Source organism: Mastigoproctus giganteus, chromosome 3, assembly GCF_048544385.1.
Source record: "Mastigoproctus giganteus isolate SK-2022 chromosome 3, ASM4854438v1, whole genome shotgun sequence".
NCBI classification, from domain to species: domain Eukaryota; kingdom Metazoa; phylum Arthropoda; class Arachnida; order Uropygi; family Thelyphonidae; genus Mastigoproctus; species Mastigoproctus giganteus.
The window spans coordinates 164361958-164384076 of record NC_143577.1 but is presented as its reverse complement, the minus strand read 5'-3'; the positions used below and the strand labels follow the sequence as shown (position 1 = coordinate 164384076).

Sequence of the window (22119 nt, the reverse complement as noted above, 5' to 3'; positions counted from 1 at the left end):
ATTTCACTGACATGATCTGAGCAAACGGTGACATCAGAAGTTTTGAAACAGTAATCCGACCAAGGAAAAGAAGAAAAGAAATCTCGCAGGTCATCCCATTTTGCATTTTTGTAATGCCAAACAACACGAGGTTGGGAATAGCCATGAGATAAATGCTCCATTGGAGAAGAGACAATCACCAAGTTGTGAACTGAAGTGCCAAAGGCCCTCTCACTTCGACCGTGTACTTTGAAGGGTTGTTTGTGAGAAAAAGATCAAGCGTGTTGGCTGTATGGTTAAGACTGTCCAGTATTCTTGTAGGTAAATGAGCAATCTGTGCACTGTCATTAGTAATTGCAAAAACTTCAGCATCTCAACCAGCTGAGTCGGTGTGACTAGAAAAAGGAAGCCAGCTGGAGTTGTGAACATTAAAATCACCAAGGAAAATTACCTGAGTGTTAGAAAATTTGGACTGGAGAAAGTCAAGTTGCAAAGAGAGGAAGTCAAAGAGCTCCAAGTGATTAGTGGAGTTGGGAGAACGGAAGAGGAAATAGATGAATTTGACACAATTTGGTAGAGAGATTTTAAGCCAGAGAAGATCGAAAAGATGAGATTCCAGATTACCAAGTCTCTGACAGGGAATATCAGAATGGACATATGCACAAGTACCACCTTTGAGGCGAAAGGAATCATATGGTGAAAAATTTGGGTATCTGAGATGAGCAGTAGTTGAATCAACTGATAATTGAGATTCTGTCAGAAAAAGTACATGGGGTTTGGCAGACTGCAAGTGGAAATGGACATCATTGAGATTAGAACTGAGACCATGTATATCTGTGAAATGAATTAGGAAGTGCTTGGGAGGTTTAGATCTTTTCGCAGATAAGCTTGCTCTATTAATTTGACAATTCAAGGTGTATTCAACAGTAAGAAAAAGTGGGTGGGATTTGCTGTATGAAGTAATGAAATTTTTGGATATGGGGTACACATGGTAAGAATATACCCAGATCCTTGACATAACATGGCTTCGACAATGCTCCCTGCATATACACTACTTGGACTCCCTCCAGTCACTTCTAGCAGAGTAGAGGTGGCAAGATTATACACTAGCTGATCCGGAAGCCTCCTAGAGAGTTACCAATAGGTTCGGTCCAGGTACTAATTAGCGGCCGGCCTGTGAACACTGTTTTAGAGCTGTACGCTCAAAATGTAAGGAATATTGGATCTCGCCACAATGTTCATTATAACCTCAAAAGACATCGATTATACTGCCTGATGGAAGAGATAGGGAAGGGTTGACTGGAACTTAGCTCTAGAGACTAAACATGGGTTCCACCACTTCAAGCCTCCAATAAGCAAAGTGGTGGTATTGCACCGGTTGATGAAAGTCATCTACCACCTAGTACTGCCTGGTAACATAGAGGGGCGGCATTCCTCCATGTGATGTGGGTGCCACACCTCGACCCCTGCTTACGTTGGTTCACACTTGGGTGGTCACCAAGGTGTGAACCAACATAAGCATGTACTTGTACATAACCTCCATGTACTTGTGCATGGAGGTTATACCCAGGATTACTAATAGTCCCACCATCGTGAAGGTGCAAGAAGAGGATTTGGCTGTCACAGACGTCAGGACTTCACTGAAATTGGGTCCACTTGACTTGAGTGTCACCCAAATATCAGTTCCTTCAGCGTTTTAGACTTCCAGGTAGCAAATACAGCTTGTCTGGCATATCTGAGAGAATGTCTGTGACAACCTCAAGGACCCGATATAATGCCTGTTTGATATTTTCAGAGAGTTCTGTTAATCTGAGTCTCAATTTGGTAAAGCAAAAGGCGTTAAGGATTTCACTTGTTACTGAAGAGCTTCCATGAAGAAACCCATGGAAGTTCTTCGCAGAACCAGTCACTAGCTTATAATTTAGTTCACAGGCTCCCTGCCAAAAGTTCAGTGACTTTGAAGTGTTGAATCCAATTGATCAAGCAGTGATAGGTCCACCACAACGAACTAACTTTTTAAGGTATTATGTATCTGCTAATGCAGTTATCTTATCATTTTGGCATCTAAGCATGTCTTTACTTCATTTTCTCTTAATTAATAAGTTTATTAACAATAGTACAACCCTTTGCACCCTTGAATGACATTAACTGATCTGCATGTCTTGTACAATTGCCCTAAGCAGACATATTTTGTTCTATTCCACTAATTCTTTTTACACTCTGTGCTGCCAAATTCTCTTATAAATCACTTCTCTTATATCAAAATCGTCTACATTACAAGATTAATGGTCTGTGCTTTCTTCTATTTGCAGTATATCCCATCCTATTGCAGTATACCCTCACGTTCTACAGAAATTTAGGTTAAATTTTTGGTAGAAAGAGGTCTCATAAGAGAATTTCTGAGAAATAATACAAGTTTTAGTTTTAAATTGAGTTAAAATGAATTTCAGTTTCAGTTATCTCTTTATTATGATTCAGTCTTCCATTTTCATATGTTTGAAATTAATGTGACATTGGCAAAAGAGTCAAGCATAAATTCAAATGTATGTTAGAAAGAAAATCACTAAACTCATAGAGTCAGTGAAAGCTCATAATGTTTTTCTCTTTGATCTTTAGCAAAAGTTAAAAATATCTGTTCCAGTGTTGTATCGCTTACCACGTAGTCCTCTAGCTGAAACTTCAACTTGGCTTTTTCCAATACCACAAATAAACGGCTCCATTTTAATGAAGTATCAATAATGTGATAATGTAGCATTCCCTATGATAAGAAAGAAGACATAAGAACGTTTACCTATCATAAATAATGCTTTACAACAAATTATTCAACTTTCTGCTGCTTAAATATAATAAATCTTAAATAAAACTAGAATGGAATAATGCAGAGACCTGGAAAAAAAAATAATAAAAAAAATGTTTTTAAGCTGATCTTTTAGTCTGTGATTAAATGTCATTTGGTTTACTGAAGGTCAAAGTTCTACACGAGGCTTTCCACATCCAGATTCTTGAATTTCAAAATTGTAAAAATAATTTGGTTTTGTAAATACAATTTTTTAGCCAAAAAAATTTCTTCCAAATGGGGGTTGCATCCAAGCCCCAAAACATCTCTTTAATGGTTATAATATAGCTATAACAAAAGAAAGAGCCCCCAAAATGAAATATACACCTGGACCCCCTCCCCATACACCATTGCACAGTCCTGATTCAATCATGTATGGTATTTCATTATCTTCATTTCTGGAATGGCATGTTGTATCTACTGATGCAGTTATCTTACCATGATCTTTTTTTTCCCAGTTGGTCAATGAAGCATAATTGGCTTAGAAACTAAACCTCATTTCTTCATTACCCTTTTACTCGTGTAAACTTTGCACAGTAACAGGAATAAGTTAATCACTGATGGTGTTATATTAGCATATTTCCTACCTGTTTTTTTACCAGATTTTTATCATAAATTTAAGAATTTTTATCATATATTTATATGATTATGTGTTCAATAGATCTTGCTAGGGTCCCCACAGAGTAATTTCCCTCTCTCATGGTGGCCCAATCCACTCCAGCCTGTGTATGTGCAGGAGTCGCTTTTAGCAAACTTGTCCAACAGGCTGGGGAGATCAACTCATTATGAAGTACTGGAGCACCCAGCATCATATTTCATGTGTATAGAGGTTCTTCAAAAGCCAGTCTTTCTGGTGACATTTTCATGTTTTTAATATGCCCATCAAAACTAATCAAGTTGTGAGTGGCCAATTTTAAAACTGAAGGTTCTATAACAGATATATTGCCACTGGGAACTCTACATACTGTAAATAAGCTGAAGAATGCAGAGCGACTTCACTTTTGTTGAACAGAGTTCAAGTTAGTCTATTCAATCTTGTGCCTGTACACTACATTTGTCAGAAGTTACTGTGAAGTGTATTCTTCATAAACAGAAGTTTCACCCTTATAAAATTGTCCTTGTGCAAGATCTCAGTGCAAACAGCAAAATGAACTGACTAAATTTCTCTGTGTTTTATGGATTTAGAGTACATGAATTTGACACCTCAAGTTGAAAAGAAACTGTTTATGAATGATGAAGCACATTTTAATTTGATGTCAACTGAATTATTGCTACTGGGCTGGCTACCAATAACATTCAACACCTAATCATAGCACTAATTATTTCAAACTACAAAATTAACCAAAGTAATGATTTCAGTAACTACATTGTACTGAAACAACATAAAACACAGCATAATAACATGCTAGCATGAAACTATAGCTTTCAGCCACCTAAGTATGGTCTTCAGTACCATCTTTAAATAAACTAATACAGCCTGATTGAACTTAAATACTATTCTCTACTCTGTCATGAGGTACCATTAGCATTAGCATTATATATATCGGAAAGGGTATCAAATCCACGTGTTTACCATTCGTAAATAGCCGCCATTTGTTACGCGATACAAAATATCTCGAAATAGATAGCATAAGCTTAATATAGTATAGTATAGTACATAATATTGTCACTTAATCAGATAATTAATCTTGTTGAATTTCATTGTCAATTAAATTGTACTTTTTAACTATACATATAATGACTTGGGTTACGTAACATAAATAATTAGTAAAAAATAAATAATTAATACTTAACTTGATATGGAAGTTATATATAGGGATTTCTTAGATAACACTCGATACTGAAACATAAATATAGAGTTATAACTGTATTGAGATATAAGTTTAGGGTTTTAATTTTGTACTGAAATTGAAATTTTATTAAATTAAATTGAAATCATGACTCTGACCAGAGCAGCAAAGCAAAAGGCTCAAGCTAATGGGAGTGCTGTGGCTCAGGGGAGAACTGGGGGGGGGGGGGGCAGTTGCCCTCTGAATCACAGCTTATTAAAATGCACTAATTGCTTGATGTTTGTGGAGCAGTCAGGTACGGGACATGATACTGCCATGGGGGATGTCTTTGTGTGTGCGCGATGCAAGGAGTGTAAGGAAATCAGGCGACAACTCAGCATTGTTATGGGCCTATATGAGAGCTTGAAGGACAGGGTGGATGCCCTTGAAGGATTAAAAGTGAGGGGCCCATCAAGCTCTCAGCTGCCCACACCAATGCCAGAGCTTGCACTTGGTCATCACGCAACACAGCGGCAGCCCCCAAGGCAGAATGCGCTGGTCCCAAAGGAACTAGTAGTTGTTGTTGACATTGTCAGGGAAACGGGAAACATGCTTTGTAAAAAGGATAGGTGGAACAGGACCAGGGTAGGTCTGCCAGGGGCAAAGTTTGATGACGTTGTAGAGCGGATATCATCTTTTAAGGGCACAAAAGGTGATATAGTTGTACGCGTTGGCACTAATGATATTAAGAGTAGGAGACCGGCGGAATTACTTAACAAGTACAGGTCACTGTTGAAAAAAAGCTGTGAATTAGGGTTGAATTTGAAAGTGTCTGCAATTCTGCCCAGACACGATAGTAGGGAGTATATGATGAGAGCCCTGTCGATCAATTCGGCCCTGGAAGGATTGTGCAAGGCTCAAGGGGTAGAATTTTTTTCGGCCTGGTCTGTACTTGTTAACAGGAGAGACTGCTTCTACAGGGATAGGATACACTTAAATAGAAAGGGTGCAAGAATGTTTGCTGATGCTATCGAGGCAGTATGAGGTGGGTTGGAAAACTGCTAGATTGAGGGGATACAAGGACTAATAGTTAACAGTAGCCACTGGCAGAGGTGAAAGTGATTCTTGCACTGCTTCTATTGGAATGAGCCGCAGCCTGGAAAATAAGATGCAGGATAGTTCAGAGACTGCTGGGAATCATTGGGGTACAAATAAACACATAGGTTGTGTTAGGGTAGCTAAGAAAAAGAACAGGTGCATGTATACTTACATGTACACCAATGCTAGGAGTTTAGTAAATAAATTTGATGAATTTGAGGTATTGCTCAAAACATCAAAGGCAGATATTGTGGGGATTTCAGAGACGTGGTGTCACACAGATATAAGGAATGCAGAACTGGAATTTGGGGAGTACAATGTCTACAGAAAGGATAAACAGGGTAGGAAGGGAGGAGGGGTTATGTTATTAGTTAAGAAATACATAAAATCCAAGGAAGTGAAGCCAGTCAACATTGCTGGACAGTGCAGTGTCAAGTCAGTTTGGTGTGACATAAGCATTGGGAGATCAAAATTGAGAGTAGGAGTGTGCTATAGGCCTAATGACTCTGATGAGTATAATAAGAAACTGTAAGGGGAAATAGAGTGGGCCAGTAAATCAGAGAGTCTTATAATGGGGGATTTTAATTTCCCAGATATTGACTGGAATTTGGGGGCTGGTCACTCACACACTAGCAAGGCTTTTGTGGATTTATTGGATGATTGTTTTCTACATCAGCATGTTCGGGAGGCAACTAGAGGGAGTAATACTCTTGATTTGATTATCAGTAGTGATTCTTCATGCATTAAGAATCTGCAGATAAATGAACCACTAGGTGGCAGTGATCACAGTGTACTGAAGTGGGATTTACTCAAAGAGGTAACTACCATTAGGCGTAAAGGGAAGGGTTATTGCTTTCGTAAAGGCGACTACGATGGACTGAAACAGTATTTAAATTCTATACAGTGGGACCAACTGATGATGTTACCAACAGCAAATTCAAAATGGGAAGCATTCAAAGAACTTATCTTGGAAGCTACTAGGCTTTACATACCAACTAAGAAATATTGTTCAATTATGATAGATGACATATAGTATCAACATGATGGTGCAACATATCATGTGGTAAGATGAATCTTTTATGTAAGCATTAGCAAAGGCACATGATGCAAAAAAGCAAGCTTATATAGCATCAGCCAAAAAAAAAAAAAAAAAACCCTCTCATTTCATCCATCTACTCACTCCAAATGTTTGCTTAGTTCTGCCTGGAATCTATTTAAGTTATCAACTTCTAATACAGGTATAATAAATCAGGTATGAATACAGGTAAGGCAAGTAAGATACAGGTATGAATAGTTTATATGAAATCTTTCCAACCTGGCACATTTCTTGCTTTGGAAATTGCCACAGTCTCCTCCATTGTTCTAATCTTACATCACCTGACTTCTTATGAGTATACCTCAAGATGTGTATGCAACAAAGCCACAAATTATCATAGAACCCAAGACATGTATTTGTGAAGAAACTACTGGAATAAAAGAATGTGTGTAATACTGGGATATGTGTAAAATGAGTTTATCAAGTGAGTTGGTTTTGCATTTTTTCAATAAAAAATTGTTTACTGTATCAATTATTTCAGACACACCCTGTATAGACATGTGAGATATTCCTTGCCCAGTATATTTATCAAAATCTGGAAATGAAAAGCATACGATAAGAAGTGTTCACACAATGAACTTCCTAAAGGTGAAGTCCACAAGCAAGAAATGCAAACTTTACCAACAGTCCAATGAATTACACTGACTCAGGAATGCAAATTAAAGCCTTTTAAATTTCTTTATGTGAATAGCTTTTATTTTTATATGGGCACAGTCCATCCAACCATAGTCTGATATTATGATTCTTGCTATTTTTGGATGCAGCAGCAAGTTTTATGCTAGGATCTAGCATACAAGATTTCAAGAAATCACTTCAGCAAATTCATTGTGCATGTGTTTCTAAATTGCAGGTTTAGTTGGCAATTATGGTATATTGCTTACCTCAGGTTTGTTGGTTGTTTTGATGTTTATTGGTGCATTGACAACGGAGATCAAAGTGCGCCACCTCAGGAAATTTCCCCAAGTTATCATATATCACAGCATGAATTTCATTGACACTGAAAAGTAGAGGATATGTTGCATACACATCTTGAGGTATACTCATAAGAAGTCAGGTGATATAAGATTAGAACAATGGAGGAGACTGTGGCACATTTCCAAAGCAAGAAATGTGCCAGCCTGGAAAGATTTCATGTAAACTATTCATACCTGTATCTTACCTGTATTCATATGTGTTTCCTATGGTCATACATAAGCTACAATTGATACTCTTTAGTTTTTTTGTTTTTTTTAACTGGAACGTTTTTTTACTAGAAAGTTTTTTTGTTTTTTTACGATTTATACTTGGGTTACTGATTGAATAATATGCTAAATTGCTGTAGTGGAATATTGCTTTGCAATCTGTCAGAACACTGCCAACAACAGCTAAAGTCTCCATGTTATCAGATTTATATCTAGGAGAAAAAAAACTGCATAAAGGGATAGATTGGGTATCTCTCTCTATCATTAAGGGGTTGAAAAAAAGGGAAGGTCATTAAAGACCTACAGATTAGATGGTTGGGTGACTGTAATCATTATAAATTACAGGAAATTAAAGATAAATTAAAAAAAACTGTTTTTTGAATGAAAATCAAAAAGCACTATCAAAATAATCCTACAATTTTTTGCTAGTGATGTGCCAATGGTAAGAGGTTATTATGCTGAAGGGTAAAAAAATATAGCAGCTACTTTTTACAGCTGTCCTCTAGTAGCTAAGCTAGTTGGTGGCCAATGTTGTATGGGCAACATTGACTGTCAACTAAGCAAAGAGATGATACAACATTCAAGGAATGATCTATCCAAAACAAAACCTATGGAAAGAAATAAACAAGATTCCTTTGAAAGGTCAAAATGGATTTCAATAGCAAACAATGACAAATGATTGTTACAGCATTAAAACATCAAACCTCCTTAAAAGTAACAGCTCTACACTCTAATCCATATACACAAATTTAATGCAGAAATACATATCAATTTCAAATTACTCACATATATTTACCTGATGAATATATTTCAGGACAGATTCAGGAAAGTTTTGTTCAAAGTATTTCTTAACATCTTCTACAACATTAAGATCTGCTGCCTGACTTTGTGCTAATTTAATAATCACAGTATATCCCTGAGCAAATTTTGATCTTAAGTGCTCAATACGACCAAGACAGCAGAAATGCCCATTTATCATAATTGCTATTCGACTGCAAAGTGTTTCACATTCATCCATGCTAGGGAGAAGAGGATAAAAATATTAAAACACTTACAATTTTAATAATAATAATAATAAACAGTATTTTATTACAATATTAAAAGAAATCATATATATTTGATATTTATTTGCTAAAAGAACAACATATTATAACAGTAGTTAATTATCCATGTTAACTCCTTCTGTTCTGAGAGAAAATAAATATGTGATATTTATTTGCTAAAAGAACAACATATTACAACAGTAGTTAATTATCCATGTTAACTCCTTCTGTTCTGAGAGTAGAATGAATTTAAATTCAAAATTTCACAAAACACGATAAATAGAACATTAATAAGTAGAATTTATATAAAGAAAAAGTTCACCATGTAATGCTTAACATATTAAATCATAATTAATCTATTAGCAAGCAGCTGGATTGCCTTTCATCTCCACCTATAAAAATAGTTCTGTCTTCTTTTTTTTTTTTTTTTTTTTTTGTTAATGATACTATAACCTTATTTAATGTACGCTACAGAAAAATTCTGAAAGATGAGTCAAAAGCAGAAAATTCTGTTTAATTCAGAAATATTTTAAAAAGCCACTTTATAAATGTCTTGTAGTGAAGATCTTCATCTGAATAGTTACATAACCCTTTTTCTATTTAATTAGACAGCAATTTTGATTTATGGAGTCCAAAACTTAGTACCAGAAGCCCTAAAACAAATAAACCTTAACTTTCTCCTGTAGTATGACCAATTATGTTTAAACTGTGCAGTACTTTTCAGAGATAATCCATTCACTTGTTCTGAAATTTAAATCCTGCTACTTGGGAGTGGTGATTTGTTAAAGAGATTTCCAAAGTCTTTCAACAGTGAGATCAGGATGCCACAATTATTTTCTAAATCAACGGGTATGCCAAATCTTTCTATCTTGAACGGCTGCTGTGGGTTTACAAAGTCAACTTCATTGTTTATTAATATTTGATAAGATTTAATTACCATCAGAGGTAAAGGAAAGGGTTTTTGCTTCCGTAAAGGTGAGTACAGTGGTCTCCGACAGTTTTTAAATTCTGTACAGTGGGATAAACTGACGATGTTACCAACAGTAAATTCTAAGTGGGAAGCATTCAAGGAATTAATCGTGGATGCTACTAAAAGTTTCATACCTATTAAGAAATATTGTTCAAGGTTTAGGGCTAAATGGTTATCTAATGAACTAATGAGACTCGTAACAGAGAAGAAAAATGCATGGGATGCATATAAATTATCAAGCGACTCAGAAGCCTATGGCAGATATAAGCTAGTCTGTAATCAGGTGACAAAGGAGGTTAGGCAGGCGAAGGCAGATTACGAGAAATCCTTGGCAAAAGATGCTAAGAGAAACAGCAAGGATTTTCTTTACTTATATAAACTCTAAAAGGAAGGGGATGAATCTGATTGGTCTACTTGATATCGATGGTTCGACTTTTGATGATCCTGCTCAGATAGCAAACAAACTGAATGAGTATTTTGCATCTACATTCACACATGAGGAATTATTAAGGTTTGAAAATGGCAGAAGGTTATCAAATTGTAGCAGGATACTTAATGATTTCGTAATAACTGAAAGCAAAGTGGAGGAGAAATTGTTGAAGTTAAACATAAGAAAAGCACCTGGGGTGGATGGGATCTATCCAATCTATCCAGTTATATTAAAGGAGGCAGCAAAGCAACTAAGCAAACCCTTAGCCATAATTATGAGAGTGTCCTTGGACTCAGGGGAGGTTCCCACGGACTGGAGATGTGCAAATGTATCCCCAATTCACAAAGGGGATCGAAGGGTGACACGAGTAATTACAGACCAGTTAGTTTAACTTCTGTGCCAGGTAAAATAATGGAGTCACTGGTTAAAGATGCATTGCAGGATCATCTAGACAAGACTGCAGCAATAATTCACACACAGCATAGGTTCATTAAGGGAAAGTCTTGTCTGACAAATTTGATAGGATATTATGATGTGGTTACAAAGGAACTGGATGCAAAAAATAATTTTGATATCATATATTTGGATTTCAGGAAAGCTTTTGACACTGTTGCGCATGGAAGACAATTGTACAAATTGGAGCAGAATGGTATTAAGCGTAAGTTGCTACAATGGATAAAAGGATGGTTAAGTGGGAGAAGACAGAGGGTGATAATCAATGGGTGCTGCTCTTCTTGGACTAATGTTATTAGTGGAGTCCCACAGGGTTCGGTGTTAGGTCCACTGTTGTTTTGTATATTTATCAATTATATTGATGAAGGTATATCAGGCTTTATGTCGAAGTTTGCAGATGATACAAATGTTGACAGGGTTGTTAATGACAGTAATGGCAGTGTGCTACTGCAACAGGATCTAGATAATTTGGGCAGATGGGCTAAGAAGTGGCAACTGAAGTTTAACCTTGACAAATGCAAAGTACTGCATATGGGTAGAAGTAACCCCAGAGAAACGTACCAACTGTGTGGTACTACACTTAAGGTGGTAGAAAATGAAAAAGACCTGGGAGTAATTGTGCAGTCAGATATGAAGTTTTCTGAGCAATGCAGACAGGCTGCCAGGGCAGGTCATGGGGTTTTGTCAGTGATATATAGGAATTTTTCTAGCAGGGAAAAGGAGGTGATTATCCCTCTGTATAAGGCAATGGTCAGGCCACGCCTTGAGTACTGCGTACAGGTCTGGAGGCCACATTTTAGGAAGGATGTAGATTTACTTGAGCGTGTACAGAGAAGGGCAACAAGATTGGTGAGGGGAATGAAGGGATCCTCTTACCAAGAGAGGCTTAAGTTCTGCAAATTGCAGTGGCTGGAGACTAGGCACCTGCGCGGTGATCTGATTGAGGTATATAAGGCCTTGAATGGGTTGAGCATGCTGAATTCTGATGGGATCTTTCCACTTGTTCAGATTACGAACCTAAGGGGGCATAAATTCAAATTAAGAAAAGACAGATGTAGAATAGATGTGCAGAAATTTGCCTTTAGCCAGTGGGTGGTTAATTGCTGGAACAAACTTCCATCTGTCGTTGTGGAAGTTGTTAGGTTGAATAAATTTAAGAAGAAACTGGACAGGCATTTGGAAGGAATGGTGTGATTTTTTTTTTTTTTTTGGCTGACGCTGCATAAGCTCATACACTTGCTTTCTTGCATCACATGCCACTGCTACTACTACTACTATTTGATTTGAGGAAGATGTTTACATTTTTTAAGTTTTTTGGCATTTCATTTTTATATATAAATGTTTACAGTTGTATACAAGTAGTACTCATCCCAGTGGCCTCCGTAGCCAGGTGGTCAGGAGCGGGAATGCAGTAGCACGCGCTCTTTGAGTAGACCGGGGTTCAAGCCCCTGACTGCTGAATACTGTCAATCTGCCAACCCGCACTGGACCAGCGTGGCAGATTATGGTCTATTTCCCTCAGCATGAATTGTTGAGGAGGCTTCCATCCTGCAGTGGGTTGATAATGGCTGCACTTTACTTTTTTTACTTTTAGTACTCATCCTTTCAAATCTTTCTATGTCATCCATCAAGTAAGTTTCTGTACATTTCCTAACATTAAAAACAAGTTAGTTAATGTTAGCTGTAGAAAATAGTCATCCAATAAATTTACAAGGGCTTTCAGTGACCAACCACAAGTTTTAGTCAATATCTGGAAAGTTAAAATCTGATTTACTGGCATTCAGAAGACATTCTGATTAACTGGCCCACTCTATTTCTCTGTATAGTTGTTTGTTATACTCACCACCAGTAGGCCTATAACCAAACTGACTCAACGTTGCACTGGCCAAACTGAATCAACATTGCACTGGCCACCCATGTCAACTGGATGCACTGTCTTAGATTTAATATGCTTCTTAACGAAGAGCCTCACTGGTCTACAGAGAATTTTGACAAAATACTTTTGTTTCTATGTTTTCAGGACAGCAGTGCAAAGAAAAACATTATACTGTGGATCAGTGGAAAAAAACAGAGCAATTTTTACCAGGGAGAAGTAATATAAAATATAATCCACTGGGTTGAACAAAAAAAATGTTTTGTATAGAAAGCTTGGTTAAGATCTGGATAAAGAGAATTTTCATCAGGCCTCAAATAAAGGTGATACTTGATACAAAGATGATACTTGAAAGAAAGTTACATGATACTGAACTAGCAGTTTGGCAATCATTTGAAGCAATTGTGCACAGATTTCTTGGAAGAAGGAAAGAAGACAATTATGAATCTCAGCTGTCATGTAATAAAGATATGGGACACAATGTCTGAAAATTAATTTTCTCCATTCACATTTCAGTTTTTTCTCTCAAAATTTGTGAGATTAAGTGGCGAGCAAGGGAAATAATTTCATAGGACATAACCTCAATGGAAAAGCAGTCCAGGGTTGTTGGGATACTGGCATAATGGGAGATTATTGCTGGTTTCTTAAGAGGGAAAGCAAAATGGATTATAAGATAAACTCTTTGCGTGTCAAACATTTCTACGGAAACATAATGCATGTAGTACATTATATGTTTAATATTTGTAAAATAATAAGAGGAGTTTACCTCAATATAGTACATAGATCACTTCCTTATGATACTCTCCAGAAATTAAAACGGAAAAAACAAAAGAAATTGACAACTTACCAGTACATTAGAGTAAAATATAAATAAATAAATAAATAATTAAAAAAAACAATTTAACACAATACAAATCAATTTAAAACAATTTTCAGTTTTCATTCCTGTGATCATGACATACGGTCGAAAAGCGTTGTCAGCTTCAGGAAGGAAAATCGTTTTGAATATTTTCATTAGATTCTTTTAATTGTGTTAATTTGATTTTTAATTGTTTTAAATTGATTTGTATTGTGTTAAATTGGTTTTTTTAATTATTTATTTATTTATATTTTACTCTAATGTACCGGTAAGTTGTTGATTTTTTCGTTTTTTCCGTTTTAATTTCTGGGTATCATACAGAAGTGTTCTACATACTATATTGAGGTAAACTCCTCTTATTATTTTACAAATATTATTAACAATGTAGAATGTATTGAGTATTACAGCTCTGATTCATACTATCTAATTATATGTTTAAGTAAAATATTTTATAGGGAATAACACTCATTATGGATAGCAAAAGCAATTATTTATTGTATGATATTTCAAAGTGGTCTTTCACTAATTACCAAAATTTCTCTATATCTTTTAAAGGAAATGCAATAGAAAATTTGAGAATTGAGAAGAGAACAGAAAACTGGCAAGGCTCTTCACAAAGTGCATTAGAAAAGGTGTGACACCTAAGCAGTGGAATAATGCAATCATAGTTTTGCTGCATAAGAAAGGAGATAAATCAGAAATTGGAAATTATAGACCGATTAGCTTGTTATCCCACATCTACAAGTTGTTCACAAGGGTCATTACTAACAGATTAGAAAGAATACTTGATGAGAATCAACCGAAAGAGCAAGCTGGCTTTAGGACAGGATTCTCAACTATGGATCACTTTCACATAATATCACAGCTAATGGAGAAAGCAAATGAATATAAAACATCATTATGCCTGGCATTTGTGGATTATGAAAAGGCATTTGACTCCATACAGCATAAGGCAATGTTTCGGGCACTGGAAAGACAAGGCATAGATACCCCTACATATTATGATTTTGAAGAAAATATATGAGAGTGCTACCTCCTTTATTAGACTAGACAAAGACAGTAGGAAATTTAAAATCGAGAAAGGAGTTTGACAAGGAGACACAATATCTCCGAAGCTGTTTACTGCTGCCCTTGAGGAAGCTTTCAGAAGATTAGACTGGTCGCAGAAAGGAGTCAATGTGAACGGAGAGTACCTAAACCATTTACGATTTGCAGATGACATTGTGGTCATAAGCCACAATCCCAAAGAATTAGAGGAAAATCTTAATCAGTTATGCACAGTTAGTAAGGATTTTGGACTAAAGATGAATATGGCTAAAACAAAAGTAATGATGAACAAGTATGCCACAGAAAGGGACATAATGACTGAAGGAGAAGTAATTGAAAAGGTGGAGTCATATACTTATCTGGGACAAGTTATTAGCTGTAATAATGATAAATGGCTGGAAGTCAAGAGAAGAATAAATTTTGGATGGATAGCATTCAGAAAATATAGTCACATACTGAAGAGCAATATCCCAGTTTGTCTGAAACGTAAAATAATGAATCAATGTATACTCCCCACCATGACTTATGGAAGTGAAACTTGGGCACTCACCAAAAGAATGGAAGAGAAGAATGGAACGAATTATACTGGGAATCAGACTGTTAGATAAGAAGAGAAACACATGGATTAGGCAGCAAACTCAAGTAAAGGACATTCTTATCAAAACTAAAGAACTAAAATGGTCTTGGGCAGGAGACATAGTTCGAAGACATGATAACAGATGGACTAAGAAAATAACAGAATGGTACCCAAGAGGAGCTAGAAGAAAACCTGGAAACAAAGGCGGAGATGGATAGATGAAATTCATGAGTTTTTGGGTAGTAAATGGATGGCCAGTGCTCAAAACAGAAGCAACTGGAAAGTTGCTGGAGAGGCCTTCATCCTGCAGTGGATTGAAAATGGCTGATGATGATGAATAGAGAATTTTTGTGTTTTTGGCATCATCAGTAGATGAATTTTGTTTAGGATGTACAAAATCTTTTTTTTTTTTTTTTTTATCAAGTGTTATTTTTAATTATTCAGTCAGAAATCTAAAGGAAGATTGAAATTGGACTATTATCAAAGCAGGTATGCAATATGAATTTTGTCAAGAAACGTAATAGACTTGAATAAATTTTTATCCTATGTTTAATGTTACAATTACAGCAGATTCTCGATTTACTGGGATTGGATTAACCATGACACTTTAAGATTCCAAATAAAAAAAAAAAAAAAAATCAACCAGAAATCATAAAATTCAAGTAATAACTAGAATAGGTATAAACAATATTTTGAAAGTGGTGAATAAGCGACAGGAAGCAGCGTTATAAGTTGACATTGGGAGATTGATGAACCTATTATCTTGCAACCCCCGCTGCTAAAAAAAAAAAAAAAAAAAAAACACCTCAAGTGTTTAGGTTTTTTTTTAGTGCATCACGTCGATTGGTGTGTTCTGTCGCACCACAAAAGGCAAAATTTTGTTTCTATATGCATGTCAGGGAAGTTGCAATTTTTTTTTATAAAAACTTTTTTTTTATAAAAACTTTTTTTTTGTTTAGAAATCGCAAAAATGATGGACAAATGCAAGAGTTGTGCATTCAATTAAACAAAAACTTAAAATTATTCAAAAGTTTGAAAATGGTGCATTTGTTAAATCCCTTAGGAACCATTATAATGTTGGTGACCAAACCATATGCGACATCGTAAAAAATAAATGGAAGCATCGTATTGGACATGCGAGTAGTGTGTGGTAAGTTTTTTCACTTTTTATCTATTGCCATACTTTTTACGTAGGTTGCTGAATATTTTTTGATACAGTAAGTCCCTGACTTACTGTATGCTTGGAATTTTGGAAATCAGTTGGCTCAGTGGCAGTCCACAATTATATACTTGATAAATTTTACAAAAAGATTAATATGAAGTGTATACTCATATCTGTCCAGTAAGTTTTATGCTAATGATTTTTCTTACTGGTTTCATGAAACATATAAAGTAAACCATGACAGCAGATTTGCTAGGAAATGCTGTCAAGGTCAATTAAGTCTTAGCATTAGTACAGTAAATGAAGTTTTGCATTGGCTATCTTCCTCATCTCAGAAAGATCAGTTTTAGTGTTCCAATTATAGAAACTTTTAAAAGTTCCTCTAACAGGATTTGAACCCAGACCTCTTATAAGAAGAAAAAGTGGTGAACCCACCACTTTTTCTTCTTACTTCAAAATGTCAATGTAAAGACAGTAGTTTAATTATTTTACAAAAACAAGATAAATTTAAATTCACAGGGGAAGTGGTCCCTCTGTAGCTTCTATGTAACAAATGCCACTGCATGTACTCCACCCTCTGCCTCTCCTCACAATCCAAATATATTACATTTTTTATAATTATGATATCTTACATTTCCCAAATGATCATACTTTATAGCTTACATGTGTAATGAACTATTTCTTCAGCTTTGATAACAGTTATGACAATATTTATAGTTATGCTTACTTATGTGTTGTCAACAGCATTGTTGATCCATTCACCTCTTTGATTACTGCCAGGGCATTCCATATCTTCCTTCTAGCCTCTGGATCAAGATTTGATGTTGGCTCATCCAAAAATAAAACTGGTGGTGAGCCACATATTGCCAATCCTAATGACAGTTTCCTTTTACTTCCAGAACTAAAACAAAAGAATTCAAAAAAACAAATTGTGAAAAAAAAAATTGTAATTAAAAAATATTGTAAATCCTTATCATAAGAGCTTGTATATAACAAAAACACTGCTAATCTAAAAGGTACTATTCAAAGGAAGCCAAAAAAATATTTTTCAGTATAAGTATTATTTACTGGCTTTATCACATCTACTTTTTTTAATGACCTGCTTTAATTAATAAAAAAACATTTAATTAAAAAAGTACAACAGTGCTTTAATTGATATATGTCTGCTTGATGTACACTTCATAACAATTCATTCCCAAAGCAAATATTTAAATATTTTTCAAAATAGGAATAAGCTAAGAATAGGGGATACGAGAATAGCCATTCATTTTCAACAAGTTAACTAATGTTTATTTGATAATTTAAGGGACTTGCATGTTCATAATACAGCAAAATTTGTCCCAGGACATGCTTATTATACATATATACATGCTACACATTTTGTTAGTTAATTGGCATTCTCCAAAGCTATGATGGTGATTAGTTAATTGGAGCAAGAGGAAGGGTTGGGTGGGGGAAGAATGTAATTAGGAAACTCTATACAGCGGACCCCCACTTTACGAATGGTTCACTGTATGATCAAATCACTTTATGGACTCTCTGTTCACTATATGATATGTGGTAAGGGCCAGTCATTGTGCTCTCATTTGTGAACTGAATTTTAATTCTATTAAACAGCAATTCTGATAAGCAACAATAGGAGACAATATTAAAGTGACAATATTATCCACAGGCTATAAAAGTAAAGAAATAAAGCACAAATTTACACTTTATTACCTTGCCAATTAACAAAATTAAATGATACGTGAAATTCGGAAGAATATTTTACACAGGTTAGCAAAATAAAAATAAATTTATGCTTAAGCACATAGCTTAATTACTACTGTAATATGTACATGCTAACTAATTGATATTTCTGTTCAATTACATTTTTTTTGTGGTCGTCAAATTTAAAACTAGTAAAAATGATAAGCAATCAATAACGAAGAACATGGCATGTGTAAAACTGCATCTAACACGATACATGCAAGTGAGATATGGAGTAACAAGTCTATGAAAATTAAAAAATAGAAATGAAGAGAAGATTCTGAAAATTTATTTATGTTTTTTATATGATTGAAGATTCCATGGAAAAGGAAACAAATTTCACCTATTCTTTAACCATATAAACAGAATTCCAGTTATTGGTACTATTGCAAATGCAATAAGACCGAGTTTACTACCCGTTTATAATAGATTGCACTAAAGCACAATAAACTGGAAACTGCAAATTGCTTTTATTGTTTTATGGTCATGACTCCAGAAATATCACAAAGGCATTCAAAATTGATTCTTATAGTCGAACATATGATAATGATGAAAGTATAGTACATTTTAATGATTTGAATTGGTTTTCTGAAATTTGATTCTATAAAGTGGCTGATTCTACTAACCAGTGACCACGTTAAGAAGTAGTGCTTACTTATTTCACTTTACGATGGGCTTGGCTTACAACTTTCTCCGACCGGGTGACGTGGTCCTTCCTCTCAGCCAATAGCAGCCTTTGTAAATGTGTTGACTGCGTGATTTGTTTTTGCATCCTTTAGCTGAAGTGATTTTTTGTGTTGCACTTTAATCAATATATTAATTTTAATCAATTTTTTAATCAATACGTACAATTTTCATCATAAAAATCACCTTTTAGAGAGGTAAACAGCTTAGTTATATAGCTAAAATTTCAACCTCTGAGGTCTTGGAACAAATTGCCAAAAAACAATAGGTTCACATTACTACATTTTCACAATATGATGGTGTCTGTGGAACAGATTAATATCATAAAGCTAGGTTCCACTGTATTTGGAGACTGTATACTAGGAATCTCTGTGAACAAAAAATACATTTACAAGGGAAACCTCTTGTACAAAAAAATGCATTTTTTTTGTCAGTAAGCCACACATGTATCTATTCTAAAGTTCATGGGTGTTCGACTCACAGGTGGTCCATTCCTTCACATTCACATAGTATGGTCTGCAGCCATATAATCAGCCCTAGGTGCTATTCGCTTACCCCCCAAAGTTCCACCCCTCTAATAACCAATATCCAAAATAGATTACTAATAACGTGAGTTGGTGGTGGCCTACTGCCTATCCAGCTTACAGGTTTCTTAAAAATCAAAGTTGTTACAAGATATAGTATACCTTTAAAAACATTTTTAACCATATAAACATTATGACCATGCTATAGCTCTTTCAAGGGTTATTATACAATAGTTATAATTTTTTTACACTTTATAGCTATTACATTATTCATCCCCCAATCACACTTGCCTACTGGATTACAATGCATGCATATAATGACTTTAGTTCTTTCCGTTTTCAATATCACAGGATAGGCAGATAGTACCATAATCCCCTCAGTTTTTATGATTTTTTTGACTTCCCATCATTATTTTCACTGCCATATTATTCTTAACTTCTTAGCCACCTTAGATTTAGATTTGGTTTCATTATTGCTTACATTCATAATATAAATTCCCTCTCTCTCTCTCTCTCTCTCTCTCTCTCTCTCTCTCTCTCTCTCTCTCTCTCTCTCTCTCTCTCTCTCTCTCTCTCTCTCTCTCTCTCTCCCACCTCTATGTGCTACTACCTGTAGGTCCGAGTTTCTTCATCAGCATGATTTTGAAGATCTAGTATGTGAATTAAATTATTTACAGCTGATGAAATGTCTGGTTTTGCTATTCCTCTAAGTCTGGCAAATAAATACAGCATCTCTCTTCCCGTAAGGCGATCAATAAGAGCATCAGTTTGAGGACAGTAACCAATAAGAGACTGAAACTAAGAAAAATATACAATTAATAAAACATTAAAAATCTACACTGCACAAAACAGCTTATTTTTTAATGATTTTATCCTATAGTTTGTTTTACATTCATTGCTAAGAGTTATTAGTTTTTATTTGAAGACAACATATGTTATACAAACGGAATAAATGATTAGCTGTGCCATTCATAATGTATATCAAAATTAATTATGGAATATAACTGGAATAATTTATATATTCATAATTTATATTTTTTATTTTGAAGAGCATTAGAACACGCACAGGTTGAAAACTTGAATAACAGAATACTTTACTGTACGAGTAGAAAATTTGAAAATTTAATAATAAAAATAGGATAATTATTCTGAAAAGCTTCCAAATATTCATTTAATTTGGAATTTAGGAATAGATATGTGCAATAACATAAATTTAGGAATATACTAACTATATTACAGACCTCTTTCAGATCTTTTTATGTCTTAAAATTAATCACAAAAACAGAAGTTTCCAAGCTTCTTTCTCTGCTGCTGTACATTCAGTCTGCTTCACACAAGTACAGGAAGGAAAAGAAACCAGCTATCCTTTGAGCAGTCCCTTCTCCTTGTGGAGAAGGGACTGCTCAAGGTGTTTCCTAACTGCTATTCTTAATGACAACCTCAGGTCCGTGCCCCTGAAAGATCTCTAGAGTAGTTATTAGAGGGCTGTTTCTTATAAGTTGGGGAACTTAATGAGGATATGCTTAATATTCCTATAAAGGACGAGCTTGGAATTGTGATTGGAGAAATCTACCCTTGTCACTATCAGACTTGGGAAGAGCAATGTACAAACTAACTGCTAAGGCCTCTCTGCCTTCCATGATACACTATGTTGAGAATATAGGTCTATGTAGTCTCGAAAATGTGCCCTTCATTGATACTGTGGAAAGCAACATTACTCCCCCCCCCCCCACATTTTCCAGTCTGATGCCACTCTTGCTAATTAAGTCTCTATTCTAGCTTGCAGTACAAATGCATGATGTAGTACTTAACATATTGCAGCTGCTATGATGAACTATGACCTGATCTCCTGTGTTGTGGGGAGGGGCTTTCAGGATTTGTTTCGATTTCCTATTACCAATGAAGAATAATGCCTCTTTCTTTGGTATCAAGGGGAAAAATGGCCCAATCTTCCCTTGTGTACCAAACTGTTCTGGTTCACAGGGAGGGAGAGAGAGAGAGAGAGAGAGAGAGAGAGAGAGAGAGAATGAAATATTTCTTTTTGTTCTGTGTGTAATTGTGTCTACATACTTAGAGGGGCTTGACTGCATTAGACTTAATGTACCTGCCAATTTTTAAAAATTGTAAAATGGAATTTTAATAAAGACCTAGTTTTAGCCAGAATACTCTGGGACTAGATTGTGGGTGGCACTGTTTAAATGGTGGTCCCAACTTTTTCTTCCATATTAATTGTGTGTCATATGCTACAGCATGTAAATTATGCATATTACCATGAAGTGTGATAAACTGTATTTTAATCTTCATACTGTGGCATCTGGAAGATGGCACTTTTTAAAATGTTTCTTTTCTTTTTTTTTAAATTTGTAAATGAAATTGAATCCTCCTGTACCTTAACCCACCAGTATTCCCTAAATGATTATACAGTATTTTCTGTTTTCATTTTAGTATGAGGTGCTACCTAAATGTTCCCGAAATTTGAATGTTGCACAGGAACTACATCTAGTATGGACTTGTGGCGCTAGGTAACACTGCATGCATCCTTTGTGAATCAGAGTGCCATGTAGCATAAGGCTGCATGGAGTCATTGAATATTTATTTGCAGCTTTTTGGCAGTGTGATTTGCATAGTTTGCAATCGCTGATATGAGAGAGCAATGTGCTTGCATCAAGTTTCTGTCTTAATGATACAGCAGCAGAAACCCATAAGAAGTTGAAACAAGATTTTGATTACAATGCTTTAGGCCAGATGAAGGCCTATTACTGGTTTAACTATTTTAAAAATGGTCGTGTGTC

At 35.3% G+C, this 22119-nt stretch overlaps 1 protein-coding gene across 1 annotated transcript in view; it reads right to left on the bottom strand.

Moving 5' to 3' along the window:
- Positions 1-2548: 2548 nt before the first annotated feature.
- The window catches only part of LOC150088380 (phospholipid-transporting ATPase ABCA3-like), a 433767-nt gene continuing 414196 nt past the window's right edge, over positions 2549-22119 (bottom strand). Inside the window, exons 17-20 of the mRNA XM_090370142.1 lie at positions 19938-20125; positions 17101-17274; positions 8756-8978; positions 2549-2737 (exon numbers count right to left, since the gene is read on the bottom strand). Of these exons, the coding sequence (XP_090226268.1) occupies positions 2549-2737; positions 8756-8978; positions 17101-17274; positions 19938-20125 (774 nt within the window). The remainder of the gene's footprint in view (positions 2738-8755; positions 8979-17100; positions 17275-19937; positions 20126-22119) is intronic.